Below are 17,500 nucleotides of genomic sequence, written 5' to 3'. Positions count from 1 at the left end.
CACACACGTGCACGCACACACACATACACACATACACACACACACACACACACACACACACACACACACACACACACACACACACACACACCAAAGTCTTCGCCTTCTCCTCCATGTACTTTCCTCCCGCTCCAGATTTGTCCAAATAACAATTTCCATCATGAGGCTGCACTGCTCCTCCCAACTGCCACCAAAAACACATTCACAACCTTAACACTCAAAATCTCCTCCACCAATAACCTTGCCGTCGCCTGCAAAATGAAACCCTGCATCGGTTGCCATAACAACAATCCGTCTTGCATTCTTCCTCCAACCAATTTTCTATAATTCAATGTCATTATGTTGCCGTGTCAACAAATGTCACCATAGCAACAATGTCACCATAGCAACACTAAATGGTCTAAAGCTTACATTTCCACATACAACAACTTGCATCAACGCGTCCATTCCTCCCTCGGGGAAATCCAAGTTACCAGAAATTGACTCGTTGTTTACTTTTTTGACAAAGTCTTGAGTCTTCTCTGTCAACGGAAGATTGTTGATGAACGGAAAGGGTCGACGACAAAGATTGCCACCACACGGATCATTAATACTACAGAATCACAGCAGAATATGTTGAGTACTAGTAGTTGTTGTGTTGTAGAAAGAGTTGTACTCACTGAGCCAAGTCAATGTATGGATCGATCGTCTTGTCAACAAATGTTCCAAATCCAAGACGAAGATTGCTTGTCTTATTTCGTAAAGCAGATGCTGACGAAGAACAAAATTGTAATGTTATGAAGCAAGAACAACAAAACATAGCAAACACGTGACAAACCACAAACAAACAGACAGACAGACAAACAGACAAACAAACAAACAGACAGACAAACAGACAAACAGACAAACAACGGGACAAATGGACAAACAAACAGACAGACAGACACATAGACAGACGGGCAAACAAACAGACAGACAGACAGACAGACAGACAAAAAGACAAATGGACAAAAAACAGACAGACAGTGGTATATTCTTCCATACAGCCGCAACAACCAACAGCATATGGGAATAACTGTATCCCCTACCAACACATCACAACGCTGTGGTGCAGAAAACATCTAGACTCAAGAGTCATAGAGCTAGACTACCAGTTACTACTAGAAAGAAACAAAACAGTAAATCTCATCCGTCTTCCTTGCACACGCCGTGCACATGTCCTGACACTCCCACACATAATTTAGCTACAGCGCAACACAAAATGGCATCCACCCAAGACACGTGTCCAGGATCTGAGTCAAAAAGAAGGGCTTGATGTTGAAAGCTTCGTCAGGAGAACCATCCACTTCCAACTTGTCCAACTGGCATACTCTGGATCCAACAGCTCAGTCACTCCAAGCAGGGTTGTCCCCAGGATTTTTGTAAGGCATGGCGGAAATTCCAACGACCAGCCCCCCCCCCCGCACAATTTTTAACGTAATGCATTTTAATCAAGAAGCCAATCAAACTTGCTTGACAGTCTTATTAGAGATAGTATATATAGACCTGTCTATGTACCCAGTGTTCTACTGATGTGTACCAAACCTAAAACTTATTTTGTTCCCATTTGTTGCAACGCTTTTGGACAATTTCTACTGGGAATCAGATGCCATTACCTGTTAAAAGAAAAGAAAACACCTTTTAAAGTTTACAACAGTACGCTTTTTACCGCTACGCTTGTCAAAGCTGTCAAAGCAGCATTGGATAGACATGATTGTAGTAGCTAACGATCCTGGATGCAACATGATCCTGGATGCAACGTGTCCCCATCCCTGACACTGACGCTAATTAGGGGCTTGCCTTACAATAAGGGCTGCGTAAATTGCTCCGTTCTTTTCCAGTTCGTCGGCGCAGTTTCTTCAAAGATCACTAACCGTTGGCACTTGCAAACATTTTACGGTTGCATTGGCCAATGCCACTTTCAAGGCATGAAAAAGGCAGTTGCCATCGCCACTGACACGAACAGGAATTAACTCTGATGGAGTATCACGGGGAAGTACACTGGCAGCTACGTTGTCTTTCAGTAATGGAGCACTCGTTTTCGCCAAACTAATCTAGCGTGTGCACATTCTTACAATAACTTACCACAATCATTGTGCTAAAAAGGAGGGGTTTTAGGTCAAGGATTAGTATGACTCACACATTGCAGTATATCACAACTTGGAATATGCGTCAAACTAAAAAGTCCGTTAAAGCCTGTGAGAAATTTTCAGAGCTTGAGCAATAGATATTTGATTCGCATAATCAGTCGACAACACGTGATTCAGAGGGGCAACATATCTACAGACCGCTACCTACTCCGCTACAATGACACGCCTTAGATTCGCCTAGATGCTCCCAACAAAATAGCAACAAGAATCAAGCTTGTTGTGCTAGTCATTGTTATCATTTTTTCGGTCTCTGGAGAATCTTGTCACAGTTCTGACAAGTCTTCCTCATTTATTTCTATTGTTAACTTGTTCATTGTTAGTTCTCTAGAGCCATCTAATATTCTGCAGTAGCTACACGCCAAATAAAAACGTTTAGTGATGCTAGAGGGGAAACTGCAGTTGCTACCGACGCAATTGTGGGCGGTGCATGACAACCACTGTTGCTTTTTGGGTACTTGTATTGCAATCAAGTTCATACCATATGGCAGTCATCCCCCTAATTGGTCTTACCATCACACCAAACATTCCAGGCCCTCTAGGCAAAGAACTAAAATAATATGCAAAGAATTAGTTGCTTGCTTCAAACAACTTTGCAAATTTTTAAAATGCAAAGTTTGTTGTCTTCATAGCTACACAAGAGAACAGACTCAAAGAACAACTGTTACAGAGACAGCTAATTAAAGTAGTGTCTGGTAAAAGAATGCAATTAAACATTTAGCTTATCTGCTTATGTCAAAACGAGGGGGTCTAGGACGACCCTTTACACATCACAATGGGGAACTTGTCAGTTTTAAGGTTAAATAATCATAACTACATTACATGTACCCCATCTCTATTTACCGGTTGTCTCCACCTGGTTTCGGTATATACTTGTACACTCAAACCTCCCTTATCCGGACCTCCGAGATCCGGGCACCTCCCTAGACCGGGCACCTTTGCACCCTCGGAAACCCTGCGCATATATGTCTTGGGGCTCCGAGGTTACACACCGCGTAAACAACAAACTCCCGTATGTTCAGTCGCATTCACGCGCCAGTGCGTGGGAGTATGGCTTCAAAGAAAAGAAAGCGCGCCTGCATCAGTCTTGAAACGAAGCTCAAGGTCATTGATGAAATCAGCAAAGGTCAGTCACAGAGACACGCCTCAGAAATCTTCGGAATTCTGAAGTCTACTGTGGCGGATGCATGGAAACATCGTGATAAAATCAAAGACCACGTGTTTGCTGCCGAAGCACCAGAAGAATATGCTAAGAAGCGGAGAATTATTAGAGATCCTCATTTTAGTCAACTAGATCGCTCATGCTACGTCTGGTTTACACAGCAGCGTAGCAGGGGAGCCCCAATGTCGGGTCCTTTGTTGCAAGAGAAAGCTCAGCAGCTTTTTCCATCTCTGTATCCAAACGACGACCCTAGTTCCTTCAAAGCAAGCTCTGGTTGGCTGGAGTACAAGAGTGAACACGCATCTTCCTATCATAATGACACTTAGTACATGACAGAATTAGAGTACAGTACATTGGACATGTACATTAAGGTGGTCTGGGACTCCAAAGCTAACGCGCATTACCTCTTTCTTTTATCCGGACATTCTGAAATACAGGCACTCCCCGGTCCCATATTGCCCGGATAAGGGAGGTTTGAGTGTACGTGCTCAGAATCCCGAGGTCTACAAATTTTCCCACACGGTGTAAAATGTGTGAGCGCACTCTAGTAGCCACTGCCTACTCAGTAAAGCATGGCGGGCCTGTACCACGCAGGAGCCAAGGCACGGTGGAGCGCCATGCCTTTTGTATGCTGGGGAAAACCCTGCCAAGACACCACAAAGAACGGACACCAGACGTGAAACTTCAACAGACAGACAGACAGACAGACAGACAGACAGACAGACAAAAACAAGCAGACAACAAAATAGACAAACAGACAGACAAACAAACAGACAGACAAACAGACAGACAAACAAACAAACAAACAAACAAACAGACAAACAGACAAACAAACATACAAAATGACAACAAATATTCAGTAAATAAGCAGATTGACTGACCCAAATCTCCACCAAGAAGCTTCAGACTTTCTAGATCGTCTCTCATTGAGTATGACAAATCCATGAGATAATATAAATCTACAGGAAAGTTTTCGGCAGGACGAATGGACACATTAAAATTCACCGTTTCCCCTACAAATAAATAATATCACAATTAGAGAATGTTTGCTATTGATGTTGAGTCAATAGAAAGAACCTGGTCTCAAACTGATATTGACCTGTTGGGGATATACTTGTACAGTATCAGATAGCTGATTGCCCTGATAATTTAATGACCAAATTAATGGATTAACTCTTTATAGAAAATAGGATTCAATGAATCAAGAACGAACAGACAAACATAGAGCAAAAACAGACAACAAAAAGACAGACAACCAGACACACAGAAAAACAGACACACAAACAGACAAACAAATACAGACAAACAGATAGACAGACAAACTACACATGAACAGACAAACTACAAAAACAGATAAACAGACAAACAAAAATACAGACAAACAGAAAGACAAACAAATTACAGACAAACAGATACACAGACAAACAAAGTACAGACAAACAGATAGACAGACAAACTACAGACAAACAAACAGACAAACAAACAAACTACAGAGACAGATAGATAGACAAACAGACAGACAAACAAAAATACAGACAAACAGATACACAGACAAACAGACCAACTAAAGAGACAGATAGACAGACAGACAGACAGACAGACAGACAGACAAACAGACAGACAAACAAAGTACAGACAAACAGATAGACAGACAAACTACAGACAAACAAACAGACAAACAAACAAACTACAGAGACAGATAGATAGACAAACAGACAGACAAACAAAAATACAGACAAACAGATACACAGACAAACAGACCAACTAAAGAGACAGATAGACAGACAGACAGACAGACAGACAGACAGACAAACAGACAGACAAACAAAATACAGACAAACAGATAGACAGACAAACTACAGACAAACAAACAACAAACAGACAAACTACAGAAACAGACAGACAAACTACAGACAAACATATAGACAGACAGACAAACTACAGACAAACAAACTACAGACAAAAAAACTACAGACAAACAAACAGACAGACAAACAAACAGACAGACAAACAAACAGACAGACAAACAAACGGACAGACAAACAGCTACACAAATCAACATACATACAGATAAATAAAGGTACACACACACACCACACACACACACACACACACACACACACACACACACACACACACACACACACCACACCACACACACACACACACACACACACACACACACACACACACACACACACACACACACACACACACACACCAGCTAACACCCCACCTGCAACACTGTCACTGTACTTCTAGGATTGCTGACATTCCTGCAACTTCTATCCGCATGCCATGACGACACAGGACGACAACGAAACTTTGTATTAACTTCCTAAAACGACACATACTCGTACTGACCAGATCCTTGTATCAACCGGAACCGGAAGTAAAGGTGACCAACACAACAAACCTCATCAAAACACCAAGCACAATCCGCCGACGCAGAAACACACAACGTACACGTCGTTTGAGACATACAGAGTGCTTCACTTGCATCCTGACCTAACACACAGTGACACACACACACACAAGCGTTACAAGTTATGACGTCACCGATGACGTTTATTACTCTAATAGGTCGCAATGTAGCAGCATGGACGTTAGCAACCAACAATTTAGATAGCAATGTAAACGCATGTCGGTTGCTACATTGTCTGCTACAGCGTCTGCTACAGTGTCTCCGATTTGCTACAGTGTAGCAGCAAGAGCGGAAGTGACAGGCCAGCCCACGCCTACGCCACCCCAATCTGGCGTCTCCACCAACTATGCGGAGGTTCCCTGTTTTGACCGCTTACCTTGAGATGTCAGAATGTAGCAAGCCAATGTCAGCGCTACAACGTTCAGCCACATTTCCTACAATCGAACACAAACACATTGTAGCAACATGTCGGACAACTCACGTGCGATCGGACTGTATCTCCGCCCTCGCGATGCTGCTTGACATATCAGAGGGTTTTGTGTCTTGCTTTATGCATTCGTTTGTTTGTCGTCTATTTCGTTACTCACCAGACTTGAAGGATGAGAGAGTGTCGGCGTAGAGTGATGAGATTGTTGAGATGTTGGGTTGTCGGTCTGATCGGTGACGAGGGATGAGTTCGCGTAGAAACGTGAATGACAAATGCCTTTGCAACAACGTAGCTGCTTGGATGATGATGTCGCGACTTGTGGCAAAGTGCGCTTGCGTACGTAAGTCACGTGCGTGCTCGGCGCATGCTTACAACTTAGGGCGCTTTACTTTATTCTCTTCTGCCTCTTCTGGAAGAGTCTTCCACAGAGTTGCCAACTCACACGCAAGGAACCCAGATCTCACGCAACTTCTAGATTGCTGGAATTAGATCCAGGCAGACATGTACGTATACAGTGAACCTGTAGCTACACACCGTAGATTACGCAAAAATCTGTAGTGTCTGATAGCAACTACTGTAAAATCTAGTCCGGAAATCGAGGACGCATACAATAGTCCCGTATATTGCAGCTCGCGATACAATGCAAATAGTTGAATATTACGCCACACGATCTCGAGGAAGCGACCAACAGTGAACACCCAGCAATATAGTTTACTGTTTATAAAAAATTACGTATTTAGTTGTTTGTGGCCACGCCCATATGCTGATATAATTACCGATGAAAATCTGAGATCTCACGCATTTTCGGATTCCTAGTGGCAACTCTGCTTCCACCTCTTCCGGAAGAGTTGTCTGGAAGAGTAGGCGGAGACAGAAGAGGTTCGAATAAAGAAACGATATGGAAGATAATACGATATTGATAGGAAACGATACTAAAACATGTCAATTTACGATTTTCGTGTCAAACTGGCAGGATCGAGTGGTAGCAGAAGTGATGTTGATGATGACGAAATGAGATTTTTTCATTTGGAGAGCTTGAAGAAGTGGCTCCATAGTAGTCTGACTTCCGTTGGTGAGAAAGTCTCTTCGCCAACGGAAGTAAAAAAGGGGAAGGGGTTAGTGGGTTAGTGGGTGAAGAGCGCGTAGCCAGAACTCGCACACTTGGGTATGTTGAAAGAGTGAGACGTTGCTGAAAGCAGTTGATAACGCAGAATTTGCAAATTTGAATGTCATGATACGCGTTACGGCCTACTAGCAAATTCCCCGCGGAATGTCACGTGTCTGCAACCCAAACTACGCACGCGCTAACTAAACGACAGCGAAAAAGAAACACAGCAGAGTTTATTCCGTCACTTCTCGACCTCTTCTCTTCCAACTCTCTGCTCCTCTCCTGGAAGAGGCGGAAGAGTCTTCCGACACCTCTGACCACTCTTCTGACACCTCCTCCGGTCCGAAAATAAAGAAACGAAGCAGAATCTCTTCTGTCTCTTCAGAAGAGGCAGAAGAGAATAAAGAAATGCACCCCTAGCCTCGACCTCCTAAACCAGCGTCAATTAATTAAAATTGGCCGATTTAATTAGCGCAACACGGGTTTGGGAGGCCGAGGCCAGCTAGTTGATTACAAACGATAAATACAATGATGATGTGTGACCAGTGATCAAACCCAAGCTTGCAGACATTTCAACATCACAACAAATACTCTTGTGCGAATACAACTGTATTTCTATTCAACACAAAAACAAGCACCACAAGCACAGTAACATTCTATTGAACTAAATCTATAAATTGAATTTTTTTGTATGGGCACAAGAATCATTGGAAGCAAATTTCCAAATTGTTATCAATTGACTATAATTCATCTTTCTGTCCCAAATGTGTTACTAAATTTTTGTATATTTTTTTCAAAACTCTAAACACAAATCCCATCTTCTCTTTCACTTCAGTCTTCTTTCCATCTGGAGAATTTGGGTTCGTACCAGCGGATCGTTTGATGTGTGACTCGTTCTCCATTTCTTCATGAAACTGCATCTTTTCCTTCAGTCTCTTATATTTCTTTATATTTTCTTCAAAATGGTTCAGATGGCTAATGATTGACTCTCGTCTTTCATCAGTTGCATCGATTTCTGTTGCCTTTTTTCTCAGGCTTTCCAGTTTTAATTCAAAGAATTTTTCATCCATCGCTATTCCTTCGTTCACCCGTGATTCAAACTCTTGGTATTGTCTCTTCAGTTTAAGATGTGACTCTTTTCTTTTCTGATGCATCAATGTCAAGTCACCGTCAAGTGCCTTTCCCTGCAGTTTGTCAGTTGCATCTTCCTCCACTTCATTTGATCGAGCGAGATGATCGTATTCTTTCATATTTGACTCATGCTCTGTTACGCTGGCGTCATATTCATGTAATTCATTTTTCAAAGTTTCCATCAATTCATCGTGTAACTCGTTTGCTCTTGCCCTCATCCACAACATCCGGGTACCTTCATTCTGAAACGTCTCTTCTGCTTCTTTCCGGTAGACTTCCGGTAAACGCATTTCGTCTTCCAGACCATATCTTTCCCTAACTCTTCTCAATTTTTCCTCCGCCTCCGCACGCAACAAGCCATTCTCATCGTTGCCCATAGCAACCGCTTTCTTGACTTTCCTTTGCAGCCTGTCTTGCTCCAACAGTTCAGTATACAACCTCTCAAGACTATCACGATCACTCACCTGAGACTGGGCGTCGTTCCACAACTGTTTAACCTATAATAAACGACACAAGCTGACAAATAACAACAAAAAACAACGTCTTACTACAATCTAACTTTGTTCATCTTCAACGCATCTTCTCGACTGTTCGGAATAGGCATTGGCGTTTTGTCTGTACTTGAAACAGATAGCAAAGCAAACGCACACAGTGTAACAGAAAGGACCATTCTTGTCAAAGTCATTTATACGGGTCTTTATCTAGAAAATATGGGAACACCCGTATTAATTATAGCAACTGCCCCGTATTAAACTATGTCCCGTATACGACTACGGTTACCATAGATATGCATGATGTACCCACTCGTTTCTGAGGCAACGAGATGAAGAGAGTCTTTAGTGAGGAGGACGCGAAAGCGTTGGTGTCCACAACAAGATGGCTGAGAGTGAGCTTCAATTGCAATTGCCAAGAAATTGTTTGTACATGTTTTCGCGTCTGCGATCGGCTGTCAATAGAATTTCGGTCTGCGAACTCAGAAACTTGATATACAACAGATCCTACCAAACATAGGATTTAGACACAGAAGAGGTTAGGTTTGTTGCTTGTCGATAAGATACTTCTGAGTTAATTTAGTTTGTCTGTCTGTTTGTCTGTCTGTCTGTCTGTCAATGTGCTTGTCTGTCTCTGTCTGTTTGTTTGTTCCACTGTCTGTCTGTCTGCCTGTCTTGCCCTTTGTCTGTCTGTCTGTGTGTCTGTGTGCATTTGTCTATGTGTCTGTTTGTCTTTCTGTCTATCTGTCTGTCTGTCTCAATACATATATTTTTTGTCTGTCTGTTTGTCTGTCTGTCTGTCTGTCTGTCTGTCTGTCTGTCTGTCTGTCTGTCTGTTTGTCTGCATGTCTGTCCGTGTGCCTGTGTGTGTGTGTGTTTGTGTGTTTGTGTGTGTGTGTGTGTGTGTGTGTGTGTGTGTGTGTGTGTGTGTGTGTGTGTGTGTGTGTGTGTGTGTGTGTGTACATGTCTGTCGGTCTTTCTGTCTGTTTGTTTTTACGTTTGTGTGTTTTTTAGTTTGTTTGTCTGTTAGTCTGTTTGTTTGTATGCTTATCTATCTGTTTGTCTGTCATGTGTTTTGTTACTTTTTTGTTTGTTATTGTCAATTTGTTTGTGATTTGTTTGCATGTACATTCCATACATCATCACCATCACTGATCATCTAATCGCAGGTCTACTTGTCATCTCTTAACTAATACGTTCATCTCTTTCTCTCATTTCAGATCGTGTGCCATCTCTCAAGAAGGAAGTATCTGCTGTTCACAGTGTCGGTCTTTTTCCCGTCTATAAAGACTCTGATGGATCTATTTATAATGTACATTATCTCTTTGTAACTTCTGTGTAAAGTGAATTATTGATTTTGTTTGTTACGTAGATTTGTGCTGGAGAGGCGAGGCTGACGGGCATCGAATGTCGACTTGCAAATCTTATTACATTGTATCGTCACAGACTGGAATGGCTTACAACGAGAAGGTTGGTAGTAAGATCAAGTGAGAGGCATTCTGTTTTGACTTGAAACGTACAGCATCATGGATTTTTAGTTTGTGTGTGTGTGTGTGTGTGTGTGTGTGTGTGTGTGTGAGAGAGAGAGAGAGTGTGTGTGTGTCTGTGTCTGTGTGTGTGTGTGCATGTGTGTGTGTGTGTGTGTGTGTGTGTGTGTGTGTGTGTGTGTGTGTGTGTGTGTTTCTGTGTGTCTGTCACTGCGTGTGTGTGTGTATGTGTGTGTGTGTGTGTGTGTGTGTGTGTGTGTGTGTGTGTGTGTGTGTGTGTGTGTGTGTGTGCATATGCTACATATATTTTATCATTTTGCTTTAGTCAACACGTATTTGGAGTTGTTGAGGAATCAAGTGTAGCTGTTGTCATTGATCGACCTGACACTACAGATACAACGTGGGAAAAGCTGAAGAACGACATGGTTTTGTGGAGTGAAGAGCAACTATCTAGGATTACAAGAGTCAACATGTTTTGGTGAGAAAATGTTATCTCTGTCTGCATGTTTATCAGTCTATCTGATGTTTATCAGTCTGTTATTTGTCTGTCTTTCTGTTTGTCTGTCTGTCTGTCTGCCTGTTTGTCTGTCTGTTGTCAATGACCGTTTTTGCTGTAGGTGTGGCAGCAGTGATATCAATCAGTGGCACAGTGAAGCCACACCTATCACTTCTCTTTCCATCAACTCTCTCACTGATTGGCTACGCGATCAAATATCAACAAGTTCTAGTCTTGCATCAGAATCCATCCCATATGATAAAACAACAGTGTTAGAAGCCGTTCTCATGGCAATGGCTGACAAGAAGGTGGAGTCTGTCTATTTCATTACAAATGGGAAGTTTCTTACTTCAGGAGAAGAAACATTCAGAAGAAAAGTGTGACACTCAGTATTAGTAATTATAATTTATTTTATTTTTAATTTATTGTTTTTGTTATGTTAGAGTTTAGTTTATTTTGTATTGTGTGGCTGATGACTGTTGTCGTGCAGGTAACGTCAATGCAAGTGCAGCTACATGTAGTGAGCTACAGGTGTGACAATGAAAGTCAACTAACTAGACTAAAGGACATTGCTACAATAACAGGAGGAAAGTGAGTTGGAACAATGTTGTATTGGGGGGGGGGGGGTGCATCTCATAATACACTAGACTATTGTATTGGAGGGATGCATCTCACAATACACTAGACTATTGTATTGGAGGGATGCATCTCACAATACACTAGACTATTGTATTGGTGGGATGCATCTCTCAATACACTAGACTATTGTATTGGAGGGATGCATCTCTCAATGCATTAGACTAATGACAACAAAATTATTGTATTTTACTTTGCTTTAGGTTTCATGTTTATCCAAGTGTGCAACCAAACCATCTGCTGTCCAGGCTATCAAACGAAGCAAAATTTCCCACTCTTCACAATTCTTTGTTATCAACATCGCACGTTTCATTACAAGAATCAAGGACATCATCAGACAGTTTTTCATATTCACCTCAACCACATGCACTTTCCAATGAGCAATCAAACTCTAGAACAACTGAAGTTGTTTGTGAAGATGTTCAGTTGCTGTTTGATGAGTTGCAACGTGCATTGGACAACATGGCTGAGATTCGAACATTACGTCATGAGATAGCAGGGCAAAGGAAGCCAATACTTACTGACGAGGAAATGAGAAGTCGAGGAACAGAAAGCGAAGAAAAACCAGAGGAGACGATGAGCTCTAGAGAATGGCTTATGGTGAGAAGCTGAATCCAGTTACATTGTATTGGAGGGATGCATCTCACAGTACATTAGACTATTGTATTGGATGGATACATCTCACAATACACTAGACTATTGTATTGGAGGGATGCATCTCACAATACACTAGACTATTGTATTGGAGGGATACATCTCACAATACACTAGACTATTGTATTGGAGGGATGCATCTCACATACATGACATGTAAACTCATTTATTTAGAATAAACGAGGAGCTAACCAACCATATGTAGCCAGCACAGATTAACAATCCTGTGACGCTACACTAAAATAGATACAGTCAGTAAAATGTTTGAAAACAACAGTACAGATAGAACTATTGGTACACTAAGCAATATATAAGATAACTATCTATATCTAAGCTAACCTTACTTACTATGTAATCTATTTCTAACAAGCCATATTTTAAAAGAATGTTCAATTACAGTTTTGACAATATTAGACATGAGATGTTGTTGGTGTTTTGTTGGAATATTTAATAGATAAAAAAACTGCTGGAGACCAATGATGTTGAAAAATCCTCTAGAACTAACTTCAATGTTGATCTGTTTGCATATAATCCTTTCTCTTTCATGTTATTGACCAGTTCCATGTATCTATTTTGTTTGCGCTCATTTGCAGCATCAAAGTTAGTTTCATGACATATTGTCAGCTTGACAGAATAAACTTTAATGGGATCCTTCCTCCATATAACAATATCAGGACGTTGTGGCAATAATATGAGTACCAGTAGGGAAATGAGTGAACTATCCTTGTGGTCGGCATAAATGTTGAACATTGGGGAAGATATTTTATGGCTTCTTTTAATAGTAGATGTAGAATAGCATCATGCCTTGTATTATAGTGTTCATTTCTCACTAAAACTTCACAGTTGTTCAGTACATGGAGAATCGCTTGTCTTCTTTGACATAAAGGGCATTTGTCACAGGTTCTCTTTTTCCATAGGACTAAGTTGGCATTTGATGGTAAAGTTTCGTTGGTAGCATTCATGATAAAAGATAGTTGACTTGATGGTAGATGTCTAACACAATTTGCCCACATATCTGGTGCAGAATTGTTTAGTCTGCTGGTACATCCTTGAATTTTTCTACTGTTTAGTTTGTTCAAAAGTTGTTGTTGTTGGTCTTCTTTGAGATTGAATTTAGTTTTCTGTGCAAGTGATCTGGACAATGATAATGGATGGTTTTGTAATGACTTTAGTCTTTTTCTGAAACAAGAAAATCTTTTAGGATGAAAGTTGTTAGTAGCTTTCTTTGTTGCCAGTGATCTGACGCAGCCATCTTTAGATGTTAAGAACCGAGCACATTTGGCAGATTGCAATTGAATAGCTGCGTTAGATAAATGATGCAATCCTAAGCCTCCTTTGTATTGAAAGGACGCATCTCACAATACACTAGACTAGCTTTTGTATTGGAGAGATGCATCTCTCAGTGCATTAGACGTGTTGTTCATCTTGCAGTGTGTTTGTTTTTCTTCTAGAAACACAGCTTGAAAACAAAAGGTCTGAGATTTTACGATCTTATCTCTACAATCTCATTTCGACACTGTGAGGCAGTAATTGATATCAAAGCACCCAAGAACATTTCTCAATCCAATTCAGAGTTGGTAAGGTTTCTCTTTACAGCAAACAAAGTCTGTTGCAAATGCATGACTCTAATACGGCAAGATGTATGTACGTATACGCACTGCCTGCTGTTGTAGGTGTCTCATTACAAGTTGGTTGGAGCAAAGTATTGTGGACGATTTGCTCATATTCGGTACACACAACCATGGAACATAATATTGATATCAATTAAGTACACAAACCATGTGACTATCTTGCAGGTGGGTCGATGGCAGCTTGCGTCATGTTTTTCTGTCACATTTTGCATACGAACAACAAAAGATCAAGTTGATTTCACTTTTGGAATTGTATAAAACAAGGTGGAGCATATTGCTGCATGTTAACTATAAGTGACATGCAGCATAGATAAACGGACTGACAGCTAGATAGGCACACACATAAACAGACAGACAGACAGTCAGACAGACATACAGACTGTGTTTTATTCTTCCATAAATGCATGGGCGTATCTGTGGCCCTGTCGTCATATACAGATGTGGCGCAGAAACTAACAATGAGCCACTAGATACTATCTAATCACTACATTTACTATTTCTAACGTTAACGTACAGACAGATAGACAGACAGACAGACAGACACTTTACTTTCTATCACATTATTGTGTATCTCTTTGTTAAGGTTGGCTTGGTTGAAGAGAGGCAGCAGGGAACTGTTTGGTACCATAGTCGAAGATCAGGTGCACATAAAATTTTAGTTTCCTCCATTGGCTGCTTGAATTTTCTATCTTACTTGATGAGATTGATGTGAATGTGCTGATGTTTGTAGGTGATTATTCTTATTGATATTTCATCATCTATGGAGAATCATTTGGAGATTGTCAAGGACAAGTTTGAGTATTTGCTGAAGGTGCATGTAGTGCCATCTCTGTGTGGTGTGTGTGTGTGTGTGTGTGTGTGTGTGTGTGTGTGTGTGTGTGTGTGTGTGTGTGTGTCATTTTATTGTTATTTTTCTTGTTAGGAACAACTGAAATTTAAGTCCAAATTCAATGTCATACGATTCGGGTCAACAGTAGCTGCTTGGCGAGACAGACTAACTGATATCACTCCTCAGGTATGTCATCTATTTCTGTTGTAAACTTACTACTTAAGATCATACGCATACAAACAAAAACAAACAAACAAACACACAAACAAACAAACACACACAAAAAAATAAACAAACAAACAAACACAAAAAACACACACACAAACAAACAAACAAACACACAAACAAACAAATGAAAACACAAATAAATAAATAAACAAACACACACCCATTTGATGAAATATTTGCTGCAGCATGGTGTTTGTGCTTTTAGACTGTGCATCAGTTGATGCAGTGGGTTAATGGACTTGTTGCCGAAGGAAGTACAAACGTTGGTGATGCAATTCAGCTAGCAATGGCTGACAGGGATGTGCAGGCAATCTATTTGCTTACTGATGGGAGACCAGACCAGGTACAATCATGTTGTCGTGTGTGTGTGTGTGTGTGTCTGTGTCTGTGTCTGTGTCTGTGTGTGTGTCTGTGTGTGTGCGTGCATGTGTGTGTGTGTGTGTGTGTGTGTGTGTGTGTGTGTGTGTGTGTGTGTGTGTGTTATAAATTTTTATTTCTTTTTAGCCTACTGAGAGTATTCTTAGTCGCATTCAGCAAGTTCCTCTTATTCCCATCCACACGATTGCTTTCAACTGTGATGACTCAGAGGCCAATCGTTTTCTCACTAAACTGGCAGCACTTACCGGCGGTCGATATCATTACTACTCAGATGATACACGACCACATATGGAAGCCACCAGACCATCTGAAGTAAATTGTCTTACATTTCAATTTTTGTTGTTTGTTTGTTTATTTATTTGCTTGTTTGTCTGTTTGTTTGTTTGTTTGTGTCTGTTTGTTTGTCTGTCTGTCTGTCTGTCTGTCTGTCTGTCAAAAACATCTATTGGTAAACATCAACGCTATTACAGTCAACGCTAAATCACTATCTATGAGTCCAAGAAAAATGACCCAAAGGGTCATGAAATGAAAGCTTAACGTACACTCTGGTAACTGTAAAAACCAGCTACGGAGTCATTTCTACACACTATTCTGTCAATCTTCTTCGCCAAAACCATACTGTTACACCGCTGTAAAGTAATGGACATTAATCGTCTCCAATAAGTCTTGAACTCGCTGGAGTTCACCTTGCCGTCATCATCTCGTGATCGCAGAGAGATTTGATGGAGAAACTTTTCTCCTGCATTTCCCCAGCGGCCATAATGCTCAAACACCAGTGGAATTAGGCATGGAGAACCCCCACTAGTGTGAGTCTCTCTGCTGTACTTCTCTCTCTTCTTTCCCTCCCTTTTTGAAGCAGCAGATCCATCAGTTGTAGCTGCGACTGAAATTATGTCGGTGCTCCATGGGTGGGCTAAGGAAATGTCGAGCTCAACGTTAAAGTCGGTTGCATTATAAACAGCAATATCGGGTCTGGACTGAGAGCTGCTGTAACAGTCTCTTGGCTCAACGGTATGGGGAAGAGACACGCGTTTCAAACACTCGGACCAAGCAGAGACTATTGAATTATGAGACCAAACTGGTCCCCCACCTGTCTTACAAGTAATCAGATGATATCCTTCAGGATCTAAGGCTGTGCCGCAATCACATAAGGTTGCTGACAGAGGCAATGGCAAACGCATACCCAACCTCAATAAAGCTGCCAGGCGGAACAATCCAGGGGAAATTGCAAGCTTTCTTGAGCTGGGAATGACATCTAGCCAGGCTCCTGATCCCCTCCCTTGAAGAGATCTCAAACGAGCTGCATCCTTGGTCGCAGATCTTTCAATCATGTCCTGAACTTTGAGTTTTGTCTGTCTGTCTGTCTGTCTGTCTGTCTGTTCAATACATATATTTTTATCACTGAAATCTACATACAACACAACTAAGCAACTTTACTGTCCCAATCGCACATAATCTCTACCAAACTAAAAATCCGTTTGTCTGTCTGTCTGTCTGTCTGTCTGTCTGTCTGTCTGTCTGTCTGTTTGTCTGTCCGTTTGTATGTCTGTCTGTCTGTCTGTCTGTTTGTCTGTTCTTTTATTTGTTTGTTTGTATGTCTGTTTCTTTGTTTGTAGTTTGGTTTGTCGGCTAGCTGATTGTGTGTGTGTGTGTGTGTGTGTGTGTGTGTGTGTGTGTGTGCATGCGTGTATGCATTGTTTGCCTGTTTTGTTTCATCTTTGGGTTGTACTTATTGTTTGTATTGTTCATATAGTCTGAGGATTGTCGATTACTTCGTGAGGAGATCAAGCAAGCTGAACACGATCTCAAACAAATGGACGAACTAAGGGCAGAATGCAGCGTTCTTGAAACAAAAGCATTGTCTCGGCGTGACTCTCAAGAGAGGTTGAGACTCAGTGGAGCTACAGTTTCTGCTGGAACGAGAAGCCGTTCACAATCATCTTTTTCTAAAGCAGCGAAACTGCAACACTTATCATCACAAGACAGTCAACTTGATGGTGAGGTTTAGCAATAGTAGTAATACATTGATTAATATTTATTGATTGATTATGTAATAAATAATTTTTGTTAATAATTATTTATATTTATTATTAATAATTAATTATTTCTTGTTTATATTAATTAATGATAGTACATTATTTATTTTTAATAGTTAATTATATTTGCTATTAATAATTAATAATATTATTAATTATTAATAAATAAAAATAAATATTAGTACATTATTTATTTTTAATAATTAATTACATTTA

General features: G+C 40.8%; 4 protein-coding genes across 4 annotated transcripts in view; 1 reads left to right on the top strand and 3 right to left on the bottom strand.

The window, feature by feature from the left end:
* The window catches only part of LOC134192790 (integrin beta-1-like), a 14,811-nt gene extending 8,311 nt beyond the window's left edge, over positions 1-6,500 (bottom strand). Inside the window, exons 1-10 of the mRNA XM_062661548.1 lie at positions 6,340-6,500; positions 6,129-6,186; positions 5,744-5,835; positions 5,564-5,665; positions 4,405-4,468; positions 4,209-4,340; positions 660-750; positions 412-592; positions 241-321; positions 92-184 (exon numbers count right to left, since the gene is read on the bottom strand). Coding sequence (XP_062517532.1) covers positions 92-184; positions 241-321; positions 412-592; positions 660-750; positions 4,209-4,340; positions 4,405-4,468; positions 5,564-5,665; positions 5,744-5,835; positions 6,129-6,183 — 891 coding nt within the window. The 5' untranslated portion in view covers positions 6,184-6,186; positions 6,340-6,500. The remainder of the gene's footprint in view (positions 1-91; positions 185-240; positions 322-411; positions 593-659; positions 751-4,208; positions 4,341-4,404; positions 4,469-5,563; positions 5,666-5,743; positions 5,836-6,128; positions 6,187-6,339) is intronic.
* A 1,366-nt stretch (positions 6,501-7,866) lies between these two features.
* On the bottom strand, positions 7,867-9,106 carry LOC134193111 (uncharacterized). The gene is made up of 2 exons (XM_062661902.1): positions 8,978-9,106; positions 7,867-8,915 (listed from the first exon to the last, which is right to left on the bottom strand). The coding sequence occupies exons 1-2, from the start codon at positions 9,101-9,103 to the stop codon at positions 8,028-8,030; spliced, it is 1,014 nt and encodes a 337-aa protein (XP_062517886.1). The 5' UTR covers positions 9,104-9,106; the 3' UTR covers positions 7,867-8,027.
* Positions 9,107-9,217: 111 nt separating this feature from the next.
* Positions 9,218-17,500, top strand: part of LOC134193201 (von Willebrand factor A domain-containing protein 3B-like) — a 19,294-nt gene continuing 11,011 nt past the window's right edge. The window contains exons 1-17 of the mRNA XM_062662011.1: positions 9,218-9,304; positions 9,375-9,447; positions 10,130-10,221; positions 10,282-10,379; positions 10,722-10,874; positions 11,014-11,269; positions 11,383-11,483; positions 11,732-12,128; positions 13,634-13,759; positions 13,856-13,911; positions 13,979-14,077; positions 14,397-14,454; positions 14,544-14,624; positions 14,736-14,828; positions 15,076-15,213; positions 15,375-15,560; positions 17,002-17,245. Of these exons, the coding sequence (XP_062517995.1) occupies positions 9,242-9,304; positions 9,375-9,447; positions 10,130-10,221; positions 10,282-10,379; positions 10,722-10,874; positions 11,014-11,269; positions 11,383-11,483; positions 11,732-12,128; positions 13,634-13,759; positions 13,856-13,911; positions 13,979-14,077; positions 14,397-14,454; positions 14,544-14,624; positions 14,736-14,828; positions 15,076-15,213; positions 15,375-15,560; positions 17,002-17,245 (2,314 nt within the window). The 5' untranslated portion in view covers positions 9,218-9,241. The remainder of the gene's footprint in view (positions 9,305-9,374; positions 9,448-10,129; positions 10,222-10,281; positions 10,380-10,721; positions 10,875-11,013; positions 11,270-11,382; positions 11,484-11,731; positions 12,129-13,633; positions 13,760-13,855; positions 13,912-13,978; positions 14,078-14,396; positions 14,455-14,543; positions 14,625-14,735; positions 14,829-15,075; positions 15,214-15,374; positions 15,561-17,001; positions 17,246-17,500) is intronic.
* Positions 15,686-16,588, bottom strand: LOC134193200 (uncharacterized). Its single transcript, XM_062662010.1, has 2 exons — positions 15,935-16,588; positions 15,686-15,877 (listed from the first exon to the last, which is right to left on the bottom strand). Exons 1-2 carry the CDS (start codon positions 16,577-16,579, stop codon positions 15,782-15,784), a joined length of 741 nt encoding a protein of 246 aa, XP_062517994.1. The 5' UTR covers positions 16,580-16,588; the 3' UTR covers positions 15,686-15,781.

Source organism: Corticium candelabrum, chromosome 17, assembly GCF_963422355.1.
Source record: "Corticium candelabrum chromosome 17, ooCorCand1.1, whole genome shotgun sequence".
Lineage (NCBI taxonomy): Eukaryota > Metazoa > Porifera > Homoscleromorpha > Homosclerophorida > Plakinidae > Corticium > Corticium candelabrum.
The sequence above is the reverse complement of the archived record's forward strand: the minus strand, read 5'-3'. Positions and strand labels throughout refer to the sequence as shown.